The sequence below is a fragment of the Cervus elaphus genome, chromosome 14 (assembly GCF_910594005.1).
Source record: "Cervus elaphus chromosome 14, mCerEla1.1, whole genome shotgun sequence".
In the NCBI taxonomy this organism is placed as follows: domain Eukaryota; kingdom Metazoa; phylum Chordata; class Mammalia; order Artiodactyla; family Cervidae; genus Cervus; species Cervus elaphus.
Window position 1 is genome coordinate 21,556,632 of NC_057828.1, and position 20,785 is coordinate 21,577,416.

The following is a 20,785-nucleotide window of genomic DNA, read 5'->3' on the forward strand; positions in this document are numbered from 1 at the left end:
TAGCTTTAGGAAAATCTGATATACCTAAGTCTAATTTCTTTCAAAGAGGTTAAATTAAGAGGTAGTCATTCTAATTAAAACTGTATTATTTGCCTCACAAAAGAATTAACTGAAGGACAACTTTTCCATGCACTCCAACATTTTTCACAGATTACTAAGTAAAAGGAAGTGAAGCTGGACAATCAGAAAAATCAAAGCTTAAATGTTATGGGATGTGTCCATTGAGGATCAATACCTAATAATATAAAAATTTTGATTTACACACATAGTAATCTACTAAATGAGATTGTCATGGCAGGAATGATAGCTTTGATTTTTATTTTAATTGCTTATGGTCAGTTCTTTAGATTAACTGATAAAGAATTGGTACCTTGAAGTGATGCCATGAATTGTAGGAGTCGGTATATCACTTGGAGTATCTTCCACAGTGGTGATTTGGGTTCTGTTGCTTTTTACACAGGCATATTTTGTGCAGACTTCAACCTGCAAATGTTAGTTTAGAAAATAATAATTGCAACTACTTTCAAAATATAGACTGCTGATGGACTGAAACCCACCCACTCTCATTTCACAGGTGTTTCTTATAGTTCTCTATGGCATCTTGGGGTTTACTAAGTCTTAATTTTTTTATGTTGAGTCCAATGGAACAAACTCAAAATAGAGTCTGGAAATGAGCCTGGGACAATTGATAGAGTGATTCAAATGGTAATGTTTAGTTTCTAGTTCCAACTATTCAGAAACAGACAGACATATTCATCTCTTTGGAGCACAACTAAGGAAGAAGGGAAGATGCTTAGTTGACAGCTGGCAAGCATAATATGTTATCACTGCATACTATTCTCTGGATCTATAACCAGGTAGGGTAATGATGATATTTTCTGGAAGCCTTGACACTTGACAACAAATAGCCTCAATGGTAATCCCTAATGGAAGAAAAATGAGGTCTAGGGAAGACTTTCAATATGGCTGAGCTATTTTATATCCATTTGTTCCAGCTGCAATTGTATTTCTACCTTAATCACAGCAGAAACTCATCACTCACCCTTTAATTCTGCCACCTAATCTGAATAAAAACCAAGGAGGGTGGAATAACTAAAGATTAGAAATTGAGTTCATCAAGCATTAGTAACACAAAGAACATATTCAACAAGAGCAGGGGAGAGACAGATGAACATGTAAGAGATTGCTTGTGGACCATCCATAAAGTGACACCCTTCTGCTCTCCATTAAAGGTTAAACCAAAGAGGAACTGCACTTTTACCAATGATAATTTACTTTCTGTATCTAATACATAAATGGAGGATACTACATGCTGATCAATCTTAAACACTAATACTGAACTTTAAAGCAAAGCAGTTCTCTGAATTTCCATGGGCATTTGAGGAAAGACAAATGTGGTATTTGTTGTATATAGTAGTTATGTTGGTTTGTTCATGGGGCACCTAATTGGGAGTTGAGGCATATTTTTGTAATGCTGTTGAGTGATTTATTTATGCCATATAGTATTCTGAGCTAACATTAAAGCATGTCCAGTAAATTCCAAATAACTTATAAGGAGATGAATATACTTGCTGTGATAGTATTAATGACAATAAAACTTCATACATATTGGGAAATATATGACTATATGATGCATAGTGAAGTAACTGAAAATTAGCTCAACTGAACTTCTTATGTGCCAAATATTATGATGGATACTTGAGCAAATAATTTAATGAATCCTCACAACTCTGTTTTCATAAGTTTGCAAATAGAAGGGTCAGAGAGCTCAAGGAATATGATCAAGCTGATAAGATATGAAATTATTTGATTCAGGCTTTACTGTACCCTAATTGTTTTATTATCTAAATAATAAGCACATCTTTAAGTTATAAACTACTTAGGTCTATTCAAATGATTCTCTAGAAAGCTTTTACTCTGATTTTAGAGAAATGTGTCAATACTTTTTCACTTTGTTATTAATGTAATATTCCAAGTTTCCATCTTTGGGGCATATTTCTGGTGTTAAAGCTATGTTGTATAACATGGAGATGAAACACAAATATAAAGGTTTACATATTAATACTAAAGAGAAAAAATTTAAAAATTGAATGAGCAGTCCCTTTAGAAAGGTCTATGCAGAATGATTCATTAAAAAACAGATGTTGTGGTGCATCTACATGTCTGCTTTAAAATCAATGGCTATTTTATAGAGGGGGTTAGTAAAGAGAATCTTAGTTTTAAAGTATTAGGCCTATCAGTTAAGTGCACATTTTAAATGGAGACCAATTATCTTTGACATCATAAATAAAAATCTTTGAAATTTGATACAAATCAAATTTCCAGTAATGCAATAACTATTTCAAGTACAGTATTTATGGACTTGGAGGAGGGTCACAAAAATATACTTACAGTTATTAAGAATATCTTAGTCACCAGTCACAAAATTTAAGTATTAGATTCTAATTTGGTCTTTTGTCTCCTCATCTGTTTCCTTGTATCAGATCAAAATACACTCTCTTCAGGCTATTAGTGGGCTTCCCTGATAGCTCAGTTGATAAAGAATCTGTCTGCAATGCAGGAGACCCCGGTCTGATTCCTGGTATTCTAGCCTAGAGAGTTCCATGGACTGTATAATCCATGGGGTCACAAAGAGTCGGACACAACTGAGCAATTTCGCTTCTCTTCACTTCAGGCCATTAGCAACTCAAACAAACAGATCTGAGTGAAGCCTGTCAGAGTGGAACATGCCTGGAATGCTTACACATCCACCCCTGCTTCATGGCTAGAAGGCTGGCGTTGGATAGGCATGCACAGAATCCAGTGATCTCACCACAACCACCCCCAACCCCCCCACCCTGGATGTATTCTGAGTCCTGATAAAGCAAATGAATATGCTGCCTTTCGAGGACTCAGCTGGCTTTCTCCACCAGGGCCCCAAAGAGGAAAATACAGTAAATCTTTCATAACTTTCTACATTAACTTGTCCATTAAGCTGCATTTCTAGGTATTTCGAATGTGATTTTTATTTTACAATGTGATCAATGATCTACATCTACATACAGATTCCCTCTAAGATTCATGAAGAGAAATACCAGTTCACTGATCCATGCAAAGATAAACTCAGGTGGGTAGATGAAAATCATGGAATGTACTAAAAAATAAGCAATGTACCTTTCTTCTTTTACTAAATATCTTTATATGTCATTTTCTTAGGATGCCAAGCCTAGTAGTGGGAGAGGTTAATGTATTGGTTGTAACTAGATGATTACAAATGTTTCACTTTCAAATGTAGTGAACAGGGGATAGGGGAATGTTCACTCAATGAACAGAGCCAGTGAAAAGTTTTCTGTGGTCAAATAAAAATTTCATGCTTAATATCTTCTGAAAATTATTTACAAAGTTGTTATAAATTTTGGGCTTTCCCAAAAGCTCAGTTGGTACAGAATCCGCCTACAATTCAGGAGACCCCATTTCAACCCCTGGGTTGGGAAGATCCCCTGGAGAAAGGATAGGCTACCCACTTCAGTACTCTGGCCTGGAGAATTCCACAGACTGTAAAGTCCATGGGGTCACAAAGAGTCAGACTAGCACGCATACATGCACACTAAGTCGCTTCAGGGGTGTCCCTCTCTTTGCGACCCTATGGACTGTAGCCCATCCCACTCCTCTGTCCAGAAGATTCTCTAGGCAAGAGATACTGGAGTGGGTTGCCATGCCATTCTCCAGGGAATCTTCCCAACCCGGGGATTGAACCTGTGTTTCTTAGGTCTCCTGCATTGGCAGCCAAGTTCTTTACCATTAGTACCACCTGGGAAGTCCCAGAAGTGCACAGTTTATTCAAAAATTTACTAAATGGCAACCCTTCTCTATAAACTTTGAGCTTCTGAAACATTGTTTTTATCATTAATTTCTGCATTTAGCCTTGCTATCTTTTATATTCTCCTGCTAACAAGATTCCCAATTTCTTGAGGATAAGTTTCTTATTTTATATGCCTTGGTGTCCTTTATATTTTTTCTACTTTTATGATCAGTAGATCTCAAAGAGACCTAGGAGTTCACTCTCAAATGGTCAATGCACTCTCCGAAACTGCATGCTAACTTTTGTCATATAAATATACACATACTTTTCTAGGAGAGTGTACACTGACTTCATTAGATCCTCAAAGAGGACCAAATGCAAAAAATTTAAATATAATTGTTTTCATACAGGTGAGGGTCATTGAACATTTGTTGAAGGGTGAACAGACGCTTTTCTTTCATGCTTGAATAAAATTTTTTAATATTTTTATCTGGCACATATTCATTTATTTTTGCTGTTGTTGCATCCAGAATTACAGAATTCTAGAGGTTAATAGAATGTTTTAAATCATCTAGTCCTTTGTTCTTACGAAAGAGACAATTGACACCAACAGAGGTTATAAAACTTCCCTAAAGCTATTAAATTTAGTAAATGGTGAAATTGGAGAAGAAAGAATGTCTTTCTAATCATAGGCTAACTGTGATTCTGATGTCAGTAAAAGAACCAGGACAAAGGCAAGCTGCTTGGCAAGACTGATTGCAAACACTTGAGCTGCTTCATTTTGCCAGTGAAAATACCATCACCATCCTCACCATCACATTCCATATTACTATTATCTCCTCTCCAGTGACTCCTGTGTTTGCCCACAGCAATCAATTTCCCTCTTTTCTCTCTTCTTCCCCACCAAACAAATAATCTGTAACCAAGGTGGAAGGCATCCACTAAGAGACATAACCCAGCAAGTTTTATTTAACACACCCATAAGCTTAACCATTGGAAAACAACGTTCTAACCTGGATGTCATAGACAGTGAAGGGAGACAGCTCTCTCAGAATGAAAGACCCGGGCACATTTATTCCAGTCTTGTAGAGCTGATTATTTACATAGACGGAATACTCAGTGACAACACCATTTGGGTTTGAAGGAGCTGTCCAGATGACACGGACAGCTGTACTGTTGATGATGACAACCTCTGGAGGAAGCATGCCCTGAGGCTCTAGAATTAAAGGAAGAAACTGAATAAACTCCAGCTGTCTCTGAAAAAGCACTTGTTAAACTAAACGCAGATTAGTATTTAGGTCGAGCAAAGGGTTTGTTGCTTATCTGCTTTCCTCTGATGAAGTTATCACAGTCTGTAGTCCTCTGGAAATTGGCTTATTATACTCTCAGTTAGAAACCATAAGAATTGGTGGTAAAATGCTTTATACCACCAGCATAGTGCTAATCTTCAATACTATGTGACCAGTGGGATATGATGATAAATTATTCACCCATCTGCACCACTAACACATATCTATTATTTGTCTCTTTTCCCATCCCTTCACTCCATACCTCCCAGGGAAAAAGAAAAGAAAATTTGCTCCTTAAGCAGAAAATAAAACTCAAATACATCGCGGCTGGTGGAACGTGAAAAATCATTTGATGTTACTAGCTTGTAACTCAAGCAATATGAAGCAATAATGCAATATTGTCATTATGTAAATGATTTTGAATGTTGATTACCATAGGTAATGATGAAATCTAACATTAGGAAAAAAAATCTTGCTTGGCGTTAAATTACACAATTACTCAAGCTTGTCAGAAATAACTATGTGAAGACCTATTTTTATCATAAGAGCCCATCCTAACTAGTTGAAAAATTGTCCTTGTGATCCATTCTATTTTATAAACAAAAGGTGTCGACCTTTGGCACCACGAAGGGAAATGGGTTCCACACTTAAAGTGCTCTGCTAATGACCTGGAACGCTTGCTTGGGAGGTAATGATATTATAATGTTTATAATGAGACTTTATAAAGCCAAAAAGATTAGAAAGACCATTCCAAACACATTTCAGATTCACAAGTTGCTTCCCTCGCTTCCTCCCCCTTGCTAACTGGCTTAGAAATGAGTCACAGGCAATTTTTCTCAGTGGCTGAACTTCCACCTACCATTTCTGGTGACTCAGGGAGGGCCCTCCCTGTGCTGGGCTGTCGTTGTGAAAAGCATCCTGCTTCTGAAAGCAATTCTTAAAAAAATGTTTCTAAATGTCACCATGTATTGATGTGAATTCAGCTCCCAACTAAGCACAGGCTGAAAAGAACAGGAACAAACTGGGCTAATACCCAGTGATTGGAGCCTTGCAGCTGTCTCTGTGGGACCACTTATTGATCTGCCACTTGACGACAGCCAGCACTTAAGCATTTTAGCTCCAACCCCCTTCCCTCCAACACCGGAAATTTTATAATGGAAGGATGACTGATCTCAACCTCAGCGAGAATCAATCAATTGCATTCGCATCTCTGAAGCCGAGTTTCCCTTGAAATCTGGACTCACCCCCATCGCAAGTGGTTGCATACAGCACTTCACTGTTTATGCTGGCGACTCCGTTGAAAACAGAGATGAAAATCCGATACTCTGTGTTTGGATTTAAGTGGCCAATGACGTGAGAGTTTACATCTGGGAGGATTTTTCGAGATTCATTGGAGGTAGCAGAACTCCAAAAAAGTGTATAATACTCAACATCACCTTGTAGGTCTTGAAAAGCTGTTAACAATAAACACAGCGCACTGTAAGTGTAGCCGATATAAAAGGGCCCAGGGGGGAAAGACAGAGAATACACTCTATCATTAGCTATTCCTAGAATGAGAAAAGGGGAAAGCTTGCAGAACTTTCCTTAGAAAAGTGCTGGGTTTTATTATTATTATTTTTAACAAAGTTGATTCTATCTGTATCTCATAATTAATTGCATAGACTCTTAACTTCACAGGAAAACAAACTTTTAAATTTCCTTTAAATATTTTAATCATGCTACTTATAAGTATTCAACTAATCTTCAAAACTTTGATTAACACTTGAAAAAGGAAATTAAGAGTAAAGTAAAAATATGCAGTTCAGGGCAAAAAAACAAAAACAAAGACAAAACAAAAACCTCTGTTCATAAGTAATGGTTCTAAAGAAGAAATCTATGCTAATATAGATGAGGGTATGTCCTGACACAGATGCTAAAACTTGAGAATTTTTAGAATTGCTAACAAAATCTTCTGGTAAACACCTGGAAGATTGCTTAGACAGCTACCCTATTATGTACACTCTTGATGTACCAGAGTAATGTAGTATGTTCTCCTTAAGGATCCTAGGATGATATCTGAATTTTGATCAAGGTTCTCATCCTTTTCTCCTAGTTCACATATCTCTGTGATGTAGACAAGCTCTTTCAAAGTCCAGTCTATTGTTTTCTTTTTCCCTTTCTGCACAATTTCTCCATTCTTTCACTAAGTTCTGCTTTTTGTGATCTTCCTACCATGATGCTTTGAAAAGAAGATATAGAACACCCCATAGCCATATTTTCTTAGCTAGGAAGCAATTACTGCTCTGCTTACATTAACATTGCTTTTGAAGATCTGAAGCAGGATCTATCACCTTGATTTGTATCAGGATTACAAAGGTGGAGTTTTGTATGTGAAAGCTCCTGAATTGTATGTAAACGCTTGTGTTAAAATTGTTCCACAAAATTAAGCAAGGATGGGGGGGGGGGGGGAGGTGGCATTTCTCTGCATGGTTATTGAAGTACAGTGTCTCAAGTATATGAGATCCTGGGTATGGCCATGGAAAGGAATATGGTTTGGGGAGTTGTATGACTTTCTTTTAAGAATCATTGTTTGTTAAGATCTTGGGGGTCTTACACAAAAACTGAATGTTGATTTGATTTTTTGTTTTGTTTTGTTTTATTTCCTGAATGCACTACCGCATTGAACTAACATCCAGCAATAGTTAGAAAGGTCTGGTATATCAGTATAGTTGAAAGAATTTATAGTAAGCGATCTTTAGTAATTACTTTGGAAAACTCTGGGAATTGAAATGTTTCTTTTCTCTGCTGTCACAAATGTCAGCATCTTTAATAATGAGGCCATTATTACCCATTTTCAGGAATCGGCTCTTCATGTCTCTCAATATTTTTCCAAATGATAACATTCATCAAGTGTAGCAAAGCAACGGGGTTCTGTGAGAGTAAAAGTTCCTTCTATCATTAGAATTATTTTCTGCTGCCCTACAGTACTATTCCTCATTAATTTATGGCAGCAAAGATATAAAGGAACTTGTGGTAGATTTGAAGTTCATCTTGTATTTTAGTTTGCTACATGAGCAGGCTGCTTAGAAATTCAAGTCCTAAAGATATAATATTAAGGAAGTACTTTCAAATTCTACTTAAAAATATAAATGGGTCTTTAATCACAGTTATTAAATGTGCCTGAAATCTCTTCTGTCAAGTTCCAATGAATGAACTTGTGTATATACATTGAAAATATTGGGACTAGCACAGTAAGTTCAAGATGAGTGAGGATCATATATCAATGGTGGATGAAATGCCATTAAATGCTCATTCTTAGTCATGTGCCATGTGTCAACTCCTTGAACTAGAACAAAATCTGTTGCCCCAAAGAAGAAAGGAAAAGATGGGATTCATTTCCACTAGTTATATCTTACTGCATGAGACAGAGGCTCCTCTAACCAGAAGCAGGTAGCATCTCCAGGCAATAATGCCAGATTTCTGCACCACCCTGCTTCTCACCAACATCTGCTTCAGCTTGCCACTCTCTCCCTTCGTTGACATTACAGTGCAGAGGCCAAAACACAGAAAACTAGTTGAAACACATTAAACAGATTAAATCATCTTCATATTCCTAGTTTTTTTTATGAAAAGTTCTGGGAGCGGTACATGCACAGAAGTGTCCTTTGACATTGTTCAAACAAGGTTTTCAAATGTCAGTGGGCTCTTTCTAAGACAGCAAACCATCTTAGAGACAGAAGATACATCTTCAGTTTTACAGGCCAGAGCAAAATTCAAGGTTGCTGACCTTGAGTCGACTCTGAGAGCGGAACACTGTTCAAATTGAAATAACTGGAATGAGAAGTTTCCCAGAAAATCCCACCCTCCCTGTGGATTGATAAAAACTGGACCGGAATATATTTCTCCTTTTTAAAAGAGAAACACATGAGTTACAAGGCTTCTTTATATAATAGCATAAGTGAAACATTTTCTAGAACCTTAAAAGGAGAATTTGTTTTTCATATACTACTTCTATGTGAATCAGTGGAAGTGTTATAAAACATTTGCATGATGTTCTTAAAAATAACAAAAGGGACATGCCTTTGTGAAAAAGATGCTTTAGGAAACATGTAGCTGTAATTATGAAAAGACAGATGTGAAAACAGAGATATTAAATGACCTTCTTAAAGAAGAAAGGAAAGCAATAAAACCTAAAAAGCTTGTCAGAATTAAAATCTGCACTGGAAGCAGAAAAATACGGAGTTAAAAATGAACAATATGAAAAAGTAAAAAGGAAAATGAGTAAGAAGAAGGCAATGAAAGTCAAAATTTACAGATATTGAAAATAGAGAATAAAAAATCTAATTGACTTGAAAAATAAATGGGATAAATAATCATGGATCTAAAATATCCCGTAAAACATGACTCAAAATGAAGTTTTATATCCAGAAATTGAATAGATTAATATATAGTATTAGTGAAAATAATGGCAACAAATCCAAAGACATACAGAAACTTATGACATTTTGAAAATCAACTAAATAAAAAAGACAATCTGCAAAGGAGAAAAAGAATCAGGCAACTTTCAAACTTATCTTCTGAAACATTAAATGTGGAAGACAATGGAAAAATTTCAAGAAATTCTGAGGTAAAATATTTTGATCCAAGAATTTCATACACATCTAAGTCATTATATTTATGTGCAAATATGACAGAAACTTTTCTTATGTAGGTAAAAGAGAACGTGCAAAGATAGCAGAAACATGTTCTTATTTAAGCAAAAATCAGGTGGCATAATGGTAAAGAATTTGACTGCCAATGCAAGAGACTCAGGAGACTTGGGTTCAGTTCCTGGGTTGGGAAGGTCCCCTGGTGAAGGAAATGGCAATCCATTCTAGTATTCTGGTCTGTAAAATTCCGTGGACAGAGGAGCCTGGCAGGCTACAGTCCATGGGGTCACAAAGAGTCAGACACAACTGACCATATGAGCACTAAGAGAACATGTAGCTCATTTATTTACTTAACTGTAATTATAAAATTTTTCCAATAATGTTATCTAAATGACAAAGAGATGAAGCAAGCTCCAGAACTTAAGACTGGAGAAGTTTAAGAATTGATGATAAATATCAAAACTAGAGAAATTAATTATGTAAAAATGATTATATAATAATTTATACACCAAACATTGAAGGTGGCAGGTAAGAAGGGCAAGGAAAGTAAGAGTACACAACAGTTGTGATCAAACATAAAATAAAAAGACTCAGAAAAGTAGAGAAAGACATCACTAACCACTCTTAGCAGCAATGAAACTTGAAAAATCACTACAGAAGATAGAAGTTGTGGTGAAGATCCAGAACATTCACTAACACCCATGTGATTCTGTTCTTGTCAAATAGGGAGACTACATTTTCTGGGCTCCTTGCATCTGAGTGAAGTCATGTGACCAGTTTGTGCCATTTCTGACCCGCGGTATTAAGGACCAGTTGATCATCTCTGATTGTCTCTGATTTTCCCAGCAAGAGAAGGACTTCAAGGCACAAGGAAGGGAATGTGGACGTCCTGAATGGAAAGAGCCAAGGTCCTTAAGTGACCCAGGATGAGTATAGAAAGAGATGAGGAAAAGTTTTAAATAAAATTCAGATTTCGGTTTTTGTTCTTGTGTGAATCCTAGGAACAAGACAGAAAATATAGATGTAACTATGGGATGGAGGATTTGAAACCTGTTGTTTCACTGGAGACTTCTTGAGTTTGAAGTGTTTTTGTGGCCACTAGGTTTACTTTTAAATTAAAGTGTGAATGTCTGAACTAGAGTTATGTATATAATTTGGAGTTAAGCTAAGAATACTAACTTGTGTTTGCAGCAACAGGATGGCATGAGGATTTCCTATGAGATTACATTAAAAATGTGTACACTGGGAAATATTTCTCAGGTATTCTAATCCTGTTCTGGGTAACCCATATTTTATAGACCACAGAAATTTATGAGTAGGTATTGCTCTACTGTAGCACATCAGGTCAATCTCAGTGAGTTGGAAAAAGAAGGTTATAAGCCATGGATACAATCTTTGTTACTAAATGCCACTTTTTGATGATGCTGTCCATGTTTAGGTCAGAAATGTGATCATAGCCATAGCAAATTCTCAAATCTAGAATAAGTCCCTCTCCTTTGTAGTGGGTTTTCAAATAATTTAAAACAGTTGTTAGCTAGGCTGGTTGAAAGTCCTCTTGCAAAAGGATTATACTCTGCACATGCTGTTGGATTATTTTTGTGTTGTGTGCGCTCACGTGCTCAGTCACTCAGTCGTGTCCAGCTCTTTGCGACCCCATGGACTGTAGCCCTCCAGGCTCCTCTGTCCATGGCACTTCCCAGGCAAGAATACTGGAGTGGGTTGCCACTTCCTATTCCAGGGGATCTTCCTGACCCAGGAACTAAACCCATGTCTCTTGCATACCATTGCACCACCTGGAAAACCCTGTTGGATTATTTTTAGAGTTTGTTATCAATATCAATTATGTCCTTTAGATCTTTATCAGCTAGAACAGGGGTCAGCAAACTCAGGATTTTACCTTGAGTAAAAATCTATCCTCTTGGCCAAACCTGGCCTGCCACTTCTTTGTATATAACCTGTGAGCTAAGAATGGCTTTTACACTTTTAAATTGTTGGGGAAAAAATAAAAAGAATAGTAGTTTTTCATGACATGTGAAAATTATGTGAAAATGAAATCTCACTGTTCATGATAAATTTTTATTGGAACACAGGCATACTTGTTGAAGAATTGTATATTGCTGTTTTCATGCTACAATGACAAAGTTGAGTAGTTGTGACAGAGAATGTATATTGCCTGCAAAACCTGAAGGGTTTTCTGTCTGGCACTTTACAAAAAAGTCTGTGGCCCTAATCTCCAGCAATTAGAGTAAGCCACTCCACTCAAAGGATCTCCAGTTTTGTCTAGGATTGAATTCCACAGTCATTTCTCATTAGCAGGCTCAATGGGAGGTAACTTTGCCTCAGTGTAAAAATCTGGAAGGACCTTACTAAGGCTATTTTATAATAGAAGTGTTTATCTTGCTCATAGATTCTTAGAGTCCAGATTCCCAGGTTCTATGGTGAAGAGTTCTGTGTCAACAACTAAGTACTTCTTGGAAAATTTGATATTATCACTTCTTGAGAAAATTTTTTACTCTGGCTGAGGGTAAAAGTGCTCACATGAAGAAGTGGGAAAATTCTCCAGAGCTATATTCAAGTCAGGCTCCTTATCTTCCCCTAGATAGATGCCTTTTATCTAGTTTATGCAACTAAAACAAATATCTGCATTTGCAATCCTCTCTACCCCCAGGTCCTTCAGTCTCTCATTGTGTTCTGACTTCTTTCAATAATCTGCCAGGGAATATTGTATTTAAAGGAAATGTATATGAAATATTGTATTTAAAGGAAATGTATATGTTAATTATTCATCATTCTATATTTGGCAGTGGAAAAAGGACAGCACATTCCTGCTTGTGAAGTGAACTGATAAGGTAAACAGAGGCAGAGTTAGTTACCTAAACTTCTGTAACCAAAGAGCCTTAAATAAAGTGATTTAAATGAAATAAATATTAATTTATATCTCACACAACAGCCTCAAAGTAGGTGAATAAGATTGTGCTCCATGTGGTCGTTCAAGAACCCAGGTTCTTTCTCTTATGTGGCTTTGGATCTCTAAGGGTGTTGGCCATGCCTGCAGAGTTTAAAGAGAGAACACGGCTGTGTCTATGGTCTAGTCCAGAGAGAAGACAGAATAGGCACGTTCTTAGTGTTTTGTGGTTATGACCCCAAAAGACACAAATCATTTCTTTGCACATTCTATTGGCATGAGCACAGTCACATGGATACAACTAACTGCAAAGGAGGCTGGTAAATGCAGTCTCTAAAAATAGCAGTAACACAAATGCTTGACAGGAGGCAGAGAAATTGGTCACTCATTCATTGTTCTGGGAGTGTGCAGCAGTACAGCCACTCTGGGAAACAGTTTGGCAAAATGGTAACAAAACTACCCTAGACTTACCAACCAGTCCAGCAATTGAATATTTGGGCATTTATCCCAGAGAAATAAAAACATGTTTACACACATGCACGTACACACACACGCACAAGTTGTTTGTTTTGAATAAAGGACTGTAAATGATTAGCATAAACAAAACAAAACCCCAAAAAGAACCCCCCCTAAAAAAATACAGAAACAAATAAAAGAAATGGCTTCCCATTTTTTGTTTTTATAAAACTGCTGCTAAAAGCACTGTGAACATTTGAGAGATAGAATAATACTTTATATCAATACTAAATGCTTATTAACTGCTGAACATATATTATTTCATTTTTGTCACAATATTTTAAGGCAGTTATTATGATCCTCCTATTCTGAGTTAGGAAACTAGGATATAGTGAAGTTAAGTGACTTGTTTTAGGTCATAGTGCTAGAAAATAGTGCAACTGGAACTCAAGCTTAAGTTTTCCTGATCCCAAAACCTGATTTTAAAAATCATTCCTTCATGGCTTCATAGAATTTTGCCATTTTTCTAGTTAGGAGAATTTGCAACAATGGAATAGATGCAGTCACCAACAGGAGAGTTACAGAGGAAAAAACACTCATGAAGAATTTGAGAAAGTCTTTATCTAGGGGATGAGGACAAGAGTAGCTGGTGATATAAGAGGGAGCATTTGAGTTAGGAGGGGTCATTCATGGACCCACTAACAGAGAAACAGACTTGGATGGCGCTGACACGAGAACTTTGGAGTGAGTCATTATTGAGATGGACTTCTAGATGACCACATCTGTAATATGTAAGGGAAGCAGGTCAGGTCACAGCAGGTACACACATGAATAAGAGGGAAGCCCGTGGACAGACAAATCCAGTCTCTTCGTTCTGGTATCTGGACCAGTGGTAAGGGAAGCAGAGGGACAAGGTGAGCCAATGATGGTGGGTGCTTTTAAAAGAGGTGAGGTTTGGGATGATTTGTATGTATTAAAACCTGAACAGGATAAGTTCAAAGTCAACTATCTAGCTACAAAATCTGGTGGTTTCTGATTAAGAGATCAAGATGAGGCATATGATTTTTGTGTGAATTTAAACTTTTTAAATAGTGATGACTTCAACTTTATGAATCTTCCAGAGTTCAGTGAGATAATGTAAGGCAGGAATTATGTCATTGATCTCTGCATTCCCAGTGCCCGGGACAAAAATGTCAAGGATAAATATTCATGGAAGGAAGAAGGAAAGGAAAGAGAGGGAGGAAACTAAAAGAGAAAAAGGAAAGAGGGAAGGAAAAGAGAAAGAGAAGAGATGGACAAAAAAGATTATATTGGGTTGGTCAAAAAGTTCATTTGGGTTTGTCTGTCACATCTTATGGAAAAATCTGAACAAACTTCTTGGCCAACCCAATATGAAACACAGTGTGAACATCTGAAGGTTGAGGAGCTCTTGACAGATGGACAAGTGGACAGCATTTGGATGATTTTTTTTCATTTCCTCTTATTTCAATACCTTCCTCTCTCACCACCTCCAGTGTTTTCTTGCTCTTTTCTGCCCGTCAATGACCTCATTAGTGAGGAGACCTCAGAAGAGGTGCTGCCTTTCTACCCTTTTCCCTCGTGGGCATTTTTCACCATTTATTTTAGAGTGAGCAGTCAAAATGGGAAGGATCTCACTAAATCACTCTTGACAAAGTGCTAATAACCATTAAGGTCACATGCAGAAGAAATAGCCGAAAATGGGATGCTTAAGCTGGAGAAATGCTACTGACTAACTGTAATTTGGGGTAAGTCACCAAGTTGCAGGGCTGCATGAATAACTTAAGTGATATTTTGTATCTCTTCCTATAAAAATGTGAATTTTCTCCAATGAAATCATTTATTTTCATCGTATTTCATTTAGGTTGAACTATTTTCTTTTATATAGAAAGTAGGGATGAGAACCACATCTTTCTCTAGGGACCAGGGAGACAGGGGCTGCAGTCTGTGGAAAAGGGGAAGCCAGTGTCAGGGGATATTCTCCCTTCAGCAATGTGGGAAGCGTTTCAATCAATTACTGGGTTTTTCAAATCAATTCCAAAATTATCATCTTTATGTGAAAGCTTCTAATTTGCTAAATGTTAGCAAAATATTATTTTTTTTTTCAAATACTGCCAGCAAGACAATGTGTGGAGGATGGGGAAGTAAATATGGCCCATGTGCTACCAGTTTGTAATATTTGCCCTAAAAAATTAACTGAACAGATGCAGGAGGCATTTTCCTCACATGACCTCACATAGTAACGTAAACATTTAAAGTGGGCACTTTTAAAACTTTAATAACTTATCCCCATTAATCTGTGATTGGTAAAAACTTACCAGAGATATTTTACTTGGAAAATGGTGTGTCCATGTGGAGGGTCATAATTAAGAAAAAATATACTTTAAAAATGCATTTTATGGTTTTTATTGAATAAATGTAAGTTTATTCATGACTTTCAACTTATAGTTTTGTTCCTTTTAGCATGTTAGACAAGGTGCCATTTTATTCCACAAATCAAGAAAACAATTGAAATTAAAATTGCACAAAAGAGGTGGCCCTTTCACAGTTGAGAGACTTGTTAATTTACTTAGGATAGCAGGTTGCAAGAAGAAAGAAAATGATAATGCAACACGCTTTCACAGAGCTGACCCTCTTCTGAGAGTTAACCTTTGTACTCACAAATAGTTATCTGAAAAATTTCTAAGGTATGAATGGAAATAACAGCAGATTGCATTACCTACATCCCGAAGGTCAGAGGTTCAGATTACCAAGGTAATGAAACTTCAGTGAGCTGCTTCAGATCTATTAGGTTTGTCAGTTTTTATAAGCATGCTTACTTCAGGCATGCAATTATAACATAAAGGAGCTATATTGGTGAAAATTCAGTCACTGGATCTCAACAGAAGTATTCAAATGTCAGATGCGGGGAGGGCATCCACCTTTCCGAGTAGGCTTTTAAGATGAATCAGGTATGGAGGGCGAAATAGAAAGGAGATGAGTGAAAATATATTATACATAAGAATCCATCTCCATTTAAAAACTTTTGTATTTTTTCCTAGAAGTGTCTCGGGAGGTAACCACAGGCATCAATTAACTTATGTTCTTCCATGTACATGGCTTAAGAGATCCCAACAGAGGTGACACAGATCATTAGAAATCTGCAACCTTATAAAACCCTAGTAAATAGTTTTTTATAAAAATGGCCTACTTAGTAGCAATGTAGATCAACATAACCAATGCTAATTTTAATTTACAATTAATGTCACCTAACACTGGTTTTAATCCATAACTGATATAACAGGGGCAAATTCACTTAAGGTGTTCTAAATAAAATAGGAAGTATTTCTCTTAGGCTATAACAAAATCAAAATCAGAAGGTTACAATTGCCCAACCAGGAGTCATTTTTCATCTTTTTATATACTAGCAGATGATTATCCTACTAGATACAGTTTACTTTCATAAAACAAAATTTCAATAAGGATTTCCAAGTCAGATATTTCTTAATATTTGGTAGTATCCTAGCAAGTTCTGATTAACTATTTGCCAGATCAAAAGTGATACTTCTAAGAAGGATTATAATATATAGTGCCATGATATGTTCAGTCATGTTTTTTTCTGATTGTGACATTTGTTGCTCAGTTACTAAGTTATGTCTGACTCTTTGTGACCCCATGAACTGCAGTATGCCAGGCTTCCCTGTACTTCACTATCTTCTGGAGTTTGCTCAAACTCATGTCCATTGAGTCACTGATGCTGTCCAACCATGGATCACTAAAAATTAATTAGAGTAAAAATTAGTAGAGTAAATGCTACTCTACTGACCAACCATATCTGAAATTTCAATTATGTGGTTTCTAAAGACGCAGGGGGAGAAGGCAATGGCACCCCACTCCAGTACTCTTGCCTGGAAAACTGCATGGACAGAGGAGCCTGGGAGGCTGCAATACATGGGGTCGCTATGAGTTGGACACAACTGAGTGACTTCACTTTCACTTTTCACTTTCATGCATTGGAGAAGGAAATGGCAACCCACTCTAGTGTTCTTGCCTGGAGAATCCCAGGGACAGGGGAGCCTGGTGGGCTGCCGTCTATGGGGTTGCACAGGGTCGGACACAACTGAATAGACTTAGCAGCAGCAGCAGCAGCAAAGACACAGGAGCAGACTAGATCCAAGTGTGAGCTCTTCTAACTGCCTGTAAAGTCATGTTCTGAATGAGCCAAGGGTGAGTCCCTGTGTTACCAAATCAAGTTCAGTGATGGCGGCCAGGTTTTGTTACCTGTGTCAAGCTGGACACCAGTACTGATGAGGATTCACTTGGAAAGATCCATCACATTACCGCAATTCTAGTAAATGGATCTTGCTAATTAATGATGAGTTATGAGACTGGGGGCAGACCTCTCTGTAGGAAAGTGCACAATATTATACTGTATCAAAAAGACTTGCAGAATTAGAGAAAATATTTGCAAACATTGCAACTGATAAGGGATTAATCTCCAAAATACATAAAGAGCTCATAATGCTCAATATTTTAAAAAAAAGTAGTCCAATCAAAAAATGGGTAGAAGATCTAAAAAGACATTTCTCCAAAGTAGATGTAAAGATGGCCAGAAAGCACGTAAAACAATGCTCAACATTACTAATTATTAGAGAAATGTAAATCAAGACTAGAGTGAGGTACCACCTCACACTGGTCAGAATGGCATCTTTAAAACGTCTACAAATATTACATGCTAGAGAGAGTGGGGAGAAAAGGGAACCTTCCCACACTATTGGTGGGAATGTAAACTGGTACAGCCACTGTAGAGAAAAGTATGGAGATTCCTTATAAAACTAAAAATAGAGCTACCATATGACCCTATAATCCCACTCTTGGGCATATAACCAGAGAAAAACATAATTCAAAAAGATACATGCACTCCTCCCCCATGTTCATCGCAGCACTATTTACAATAGCCAATGCAAGGAAACAGCCTAAATGTCCACTGAGAGAGGAATGGATAAAGATGTGTTACATATAGAAAATGGAATATTTTTCAGCCTTTATAAAGGATAAAAGTATGCCATTCGCAGTGACATGGACAGACCTAGAGAATATCACACTAAGTCCAGTAAGTCAGACAGAGAAATACAAATATCATATAATATTGCTTACATGTGGAATCTTAAAAAAAAGATAATAGTGAAGTTATCTACAAAACAGACTCTCATATGTAGAAAATAAATTTATGGTTATCAAAGGGGAGGTCGGAAGAGGGATAAATAAGGAGTTTGGGATTAAAATATAGATATTACTATATATAAAACAGATAAACAACAAAGTGTAGCACAGGGAACTATACTCAATATCTTATGATAACATATAATGGAAGAGAATATAAAAAAAGAATATATTTATATATATGTATAACTGAATCATTTTATTGTACACCTGAAACTAGCACAGCATCGTAAATCAACTATCCCCTTCATAGATCACTGCCCGGTCATGGTGAAGGGGCTTGCATAACTCAGTGAAGCTATGAGCCATGCCTTGTAGGGCCACTCAAGACTTACGGGTCATAGCAGAGAGTTTTGACAAAATATGATCTGCTGTACTGGAGGAGGGAATGGTAAACTACCCCAGTATACTTGCTGTGAGAACCTCATGAACTGTATAAAAGGACAAAAAGATACGACATCGAAAGATGAGTCCACAGGTCTGAAGATGTCCAATATGCTACTGGGGAAGAATGGAGGAGAACTACTAATAGCCCCAGAAAGAATGAAGCAGTTAGGCCAATGCAGAAACGATGCTTTGTGGATCGTTGTGGATGTGTCTGGTGATAAAAGTAAAATCTGATGCTGCAAAGAATAGTATTGCATAGGAACCTGGAATGTTAGGTCCATGAATCAAGGTAAATTGGATGTGGTCAAGCAGGAGATGGTAAGGATAAACATCAACATCTTAGGAATCAGTGAACTGAAATGGACAGGAGTGGGCCAATTTAATCCAGATGATCATTATATCTACTACTGTGGGCAAGAATCCATAGAAGAAATGGAGTAGCCCTCATAGTCAACAGAAGAGTCCAAAATGCAGTACTTAGGTGCAATCTCAAAAATGACAGAATGATCTCGGTTTGTTTCCAAGGCAAGACATCCCATATCACAGTAATTCAAGTCTATGCCCCTACCATGGATGCTGAAGAAGCTGAAGTTGATCAGTTCTCTGAAGACCTAGAAGATCTCCTAGAACTAACACCAAAAATAAAAAAGATGTTCTAGTCATCACTGGGGATTGGAATGTAACAGAAGGAAGTCAAAAGATACCTGGAGTAACAGGCAAATTACTGTTTGCCTGTTAAACAGGCAAAAACAAGACCAATTTTGGTCTTGGAGAACAAAATTAAGCAGGGCAAAAGTTAACTGAATTCTGCCAAGAGAATGCACTGGTCATAGCAAATACCTTTTTTCAACAACACGAGAGATGACTTTACACGTGGACATCTCCAAATGGTTAATACCAAAATCAAACTGATTACGTTCTTTACAGCTGAAGATGAATAAGCTGTGTACAGTCAACAAAAAGACCTGGAGCTGACTATGGCTCAGATCATCAGCTTCTCATAGAAAAATACAGGCTTAAACTAAAGAAAGCGGGGGAAATCACTAGGTATGAGTTAAATCAAATCCCATGTGAATATGCAGTGGAGGTAATAAGTAGATTCAAGGAACTAGATCTAATAAAGAGTTTGCCTGAAGAACTATGGACGGAGGTCCATAATACTGTACAGCAGGCAGCGGACAAACCACCCCAAAGAAAAAGAAAAGTAAGAAGGCAAAGTGGTTACCTGAGGAGGCTTTACAAATGGCTAAAGAAAGAAGAGAAGTGAAAAACAAGGGAGAAAGGGAAAGGTATATCCAACCAAACACAGAGTTCCAAAAAACTGCACAGAGACAAGAAGGCCTTCTTCAATGAACAGAGCATAAAACTAGAAGAAAACAACAGAAGGAGAAAGACTAGGAATCTCTTCAGTAAAATTGGAGATATCAAGGTAATATTTCACCCAAAGATGGGCACAATAAAGGACAGAAACAGTAGAGACCTAGTAGATACTGAAGAGATCAAGAAGAGATGGAAAGAATACACAGGAGAACTCTACAAAAAAGATCTTAATGAACAGGATTACTATGATGTTGTGGTCAGTCACCCAGAGCTAGACATTCTGGCGAGTGAAGTCAAGGGTGCCTTAGGAAGCACTGCTGTTAATTAAAGCTAGTGGATGTGATGGAATTCCAGTAGAACTATTCAAAACCCTTAAAGGATGATGCCATCAAGGTTTTGCATTCACTGTGTCAGCAAATCTGGAAGACCCAGCAGTGGCCACAGGACTGGAAAAGGTCAATCCTCATCCCAATTCCCAAGACAGGTAGCACTAAAGAATGTGCTAACCACCAGACAATTGCACTCATCTCCCATGCTGGTAATGTCATGCTAAAATCTTGCATGCTAGGCTTCAGCATTATGTTAACCAAGAACTTCCAGATGTCCAAGCTGGGTTTAGAAAAGGAAGAGGAAGCAGAGATCAAACTGTTGCCAACATTCCCTGGAACATAGGGAAAGCAAGGCAATTCCAGAAAAACACCTATCTCTGTTTCACAACTACATTAAAGTCTTTGACAGTGTAGATCATAACAAACTGTGGAAAGCTCTTAAAGAGATGGGAATACCAGACCATCTTACC

The 20,785-nt window shown here is 37.3% G+C and overlaps 1 protein-coding gene across 1 annotated transcript in view; it reads right to left on the bottom strand.

Annotated features, from left to right (window-relative positions):
• USH2A (usherin) overlaps positions 1 to 20,785 on the bottom strand; it is an 890,339-nt gene that overhangs the window by 267,308 nt on the left and 602,246 nt on the right. Inside the window, exons 45-47 of the mRNA XM_043922807.1 lie at positions 6,315 to 6,524; positions 4,795 to 4,997; positions 371 to 483 (exon numbers count right to left, since the gene is read on the bottom strand). Coding sequence (XP_043778742.1) covers positions 371 to 483; positions 4,795 to 4,997; positions 6,315 to 6,524 — 526 coding nt within the window. The remainder of the gene's footprint in view (positions 1 to 370; positions 484 to 4,794; positions 4,998 to 6,314; positions 6,525 to 20,785) is intronic.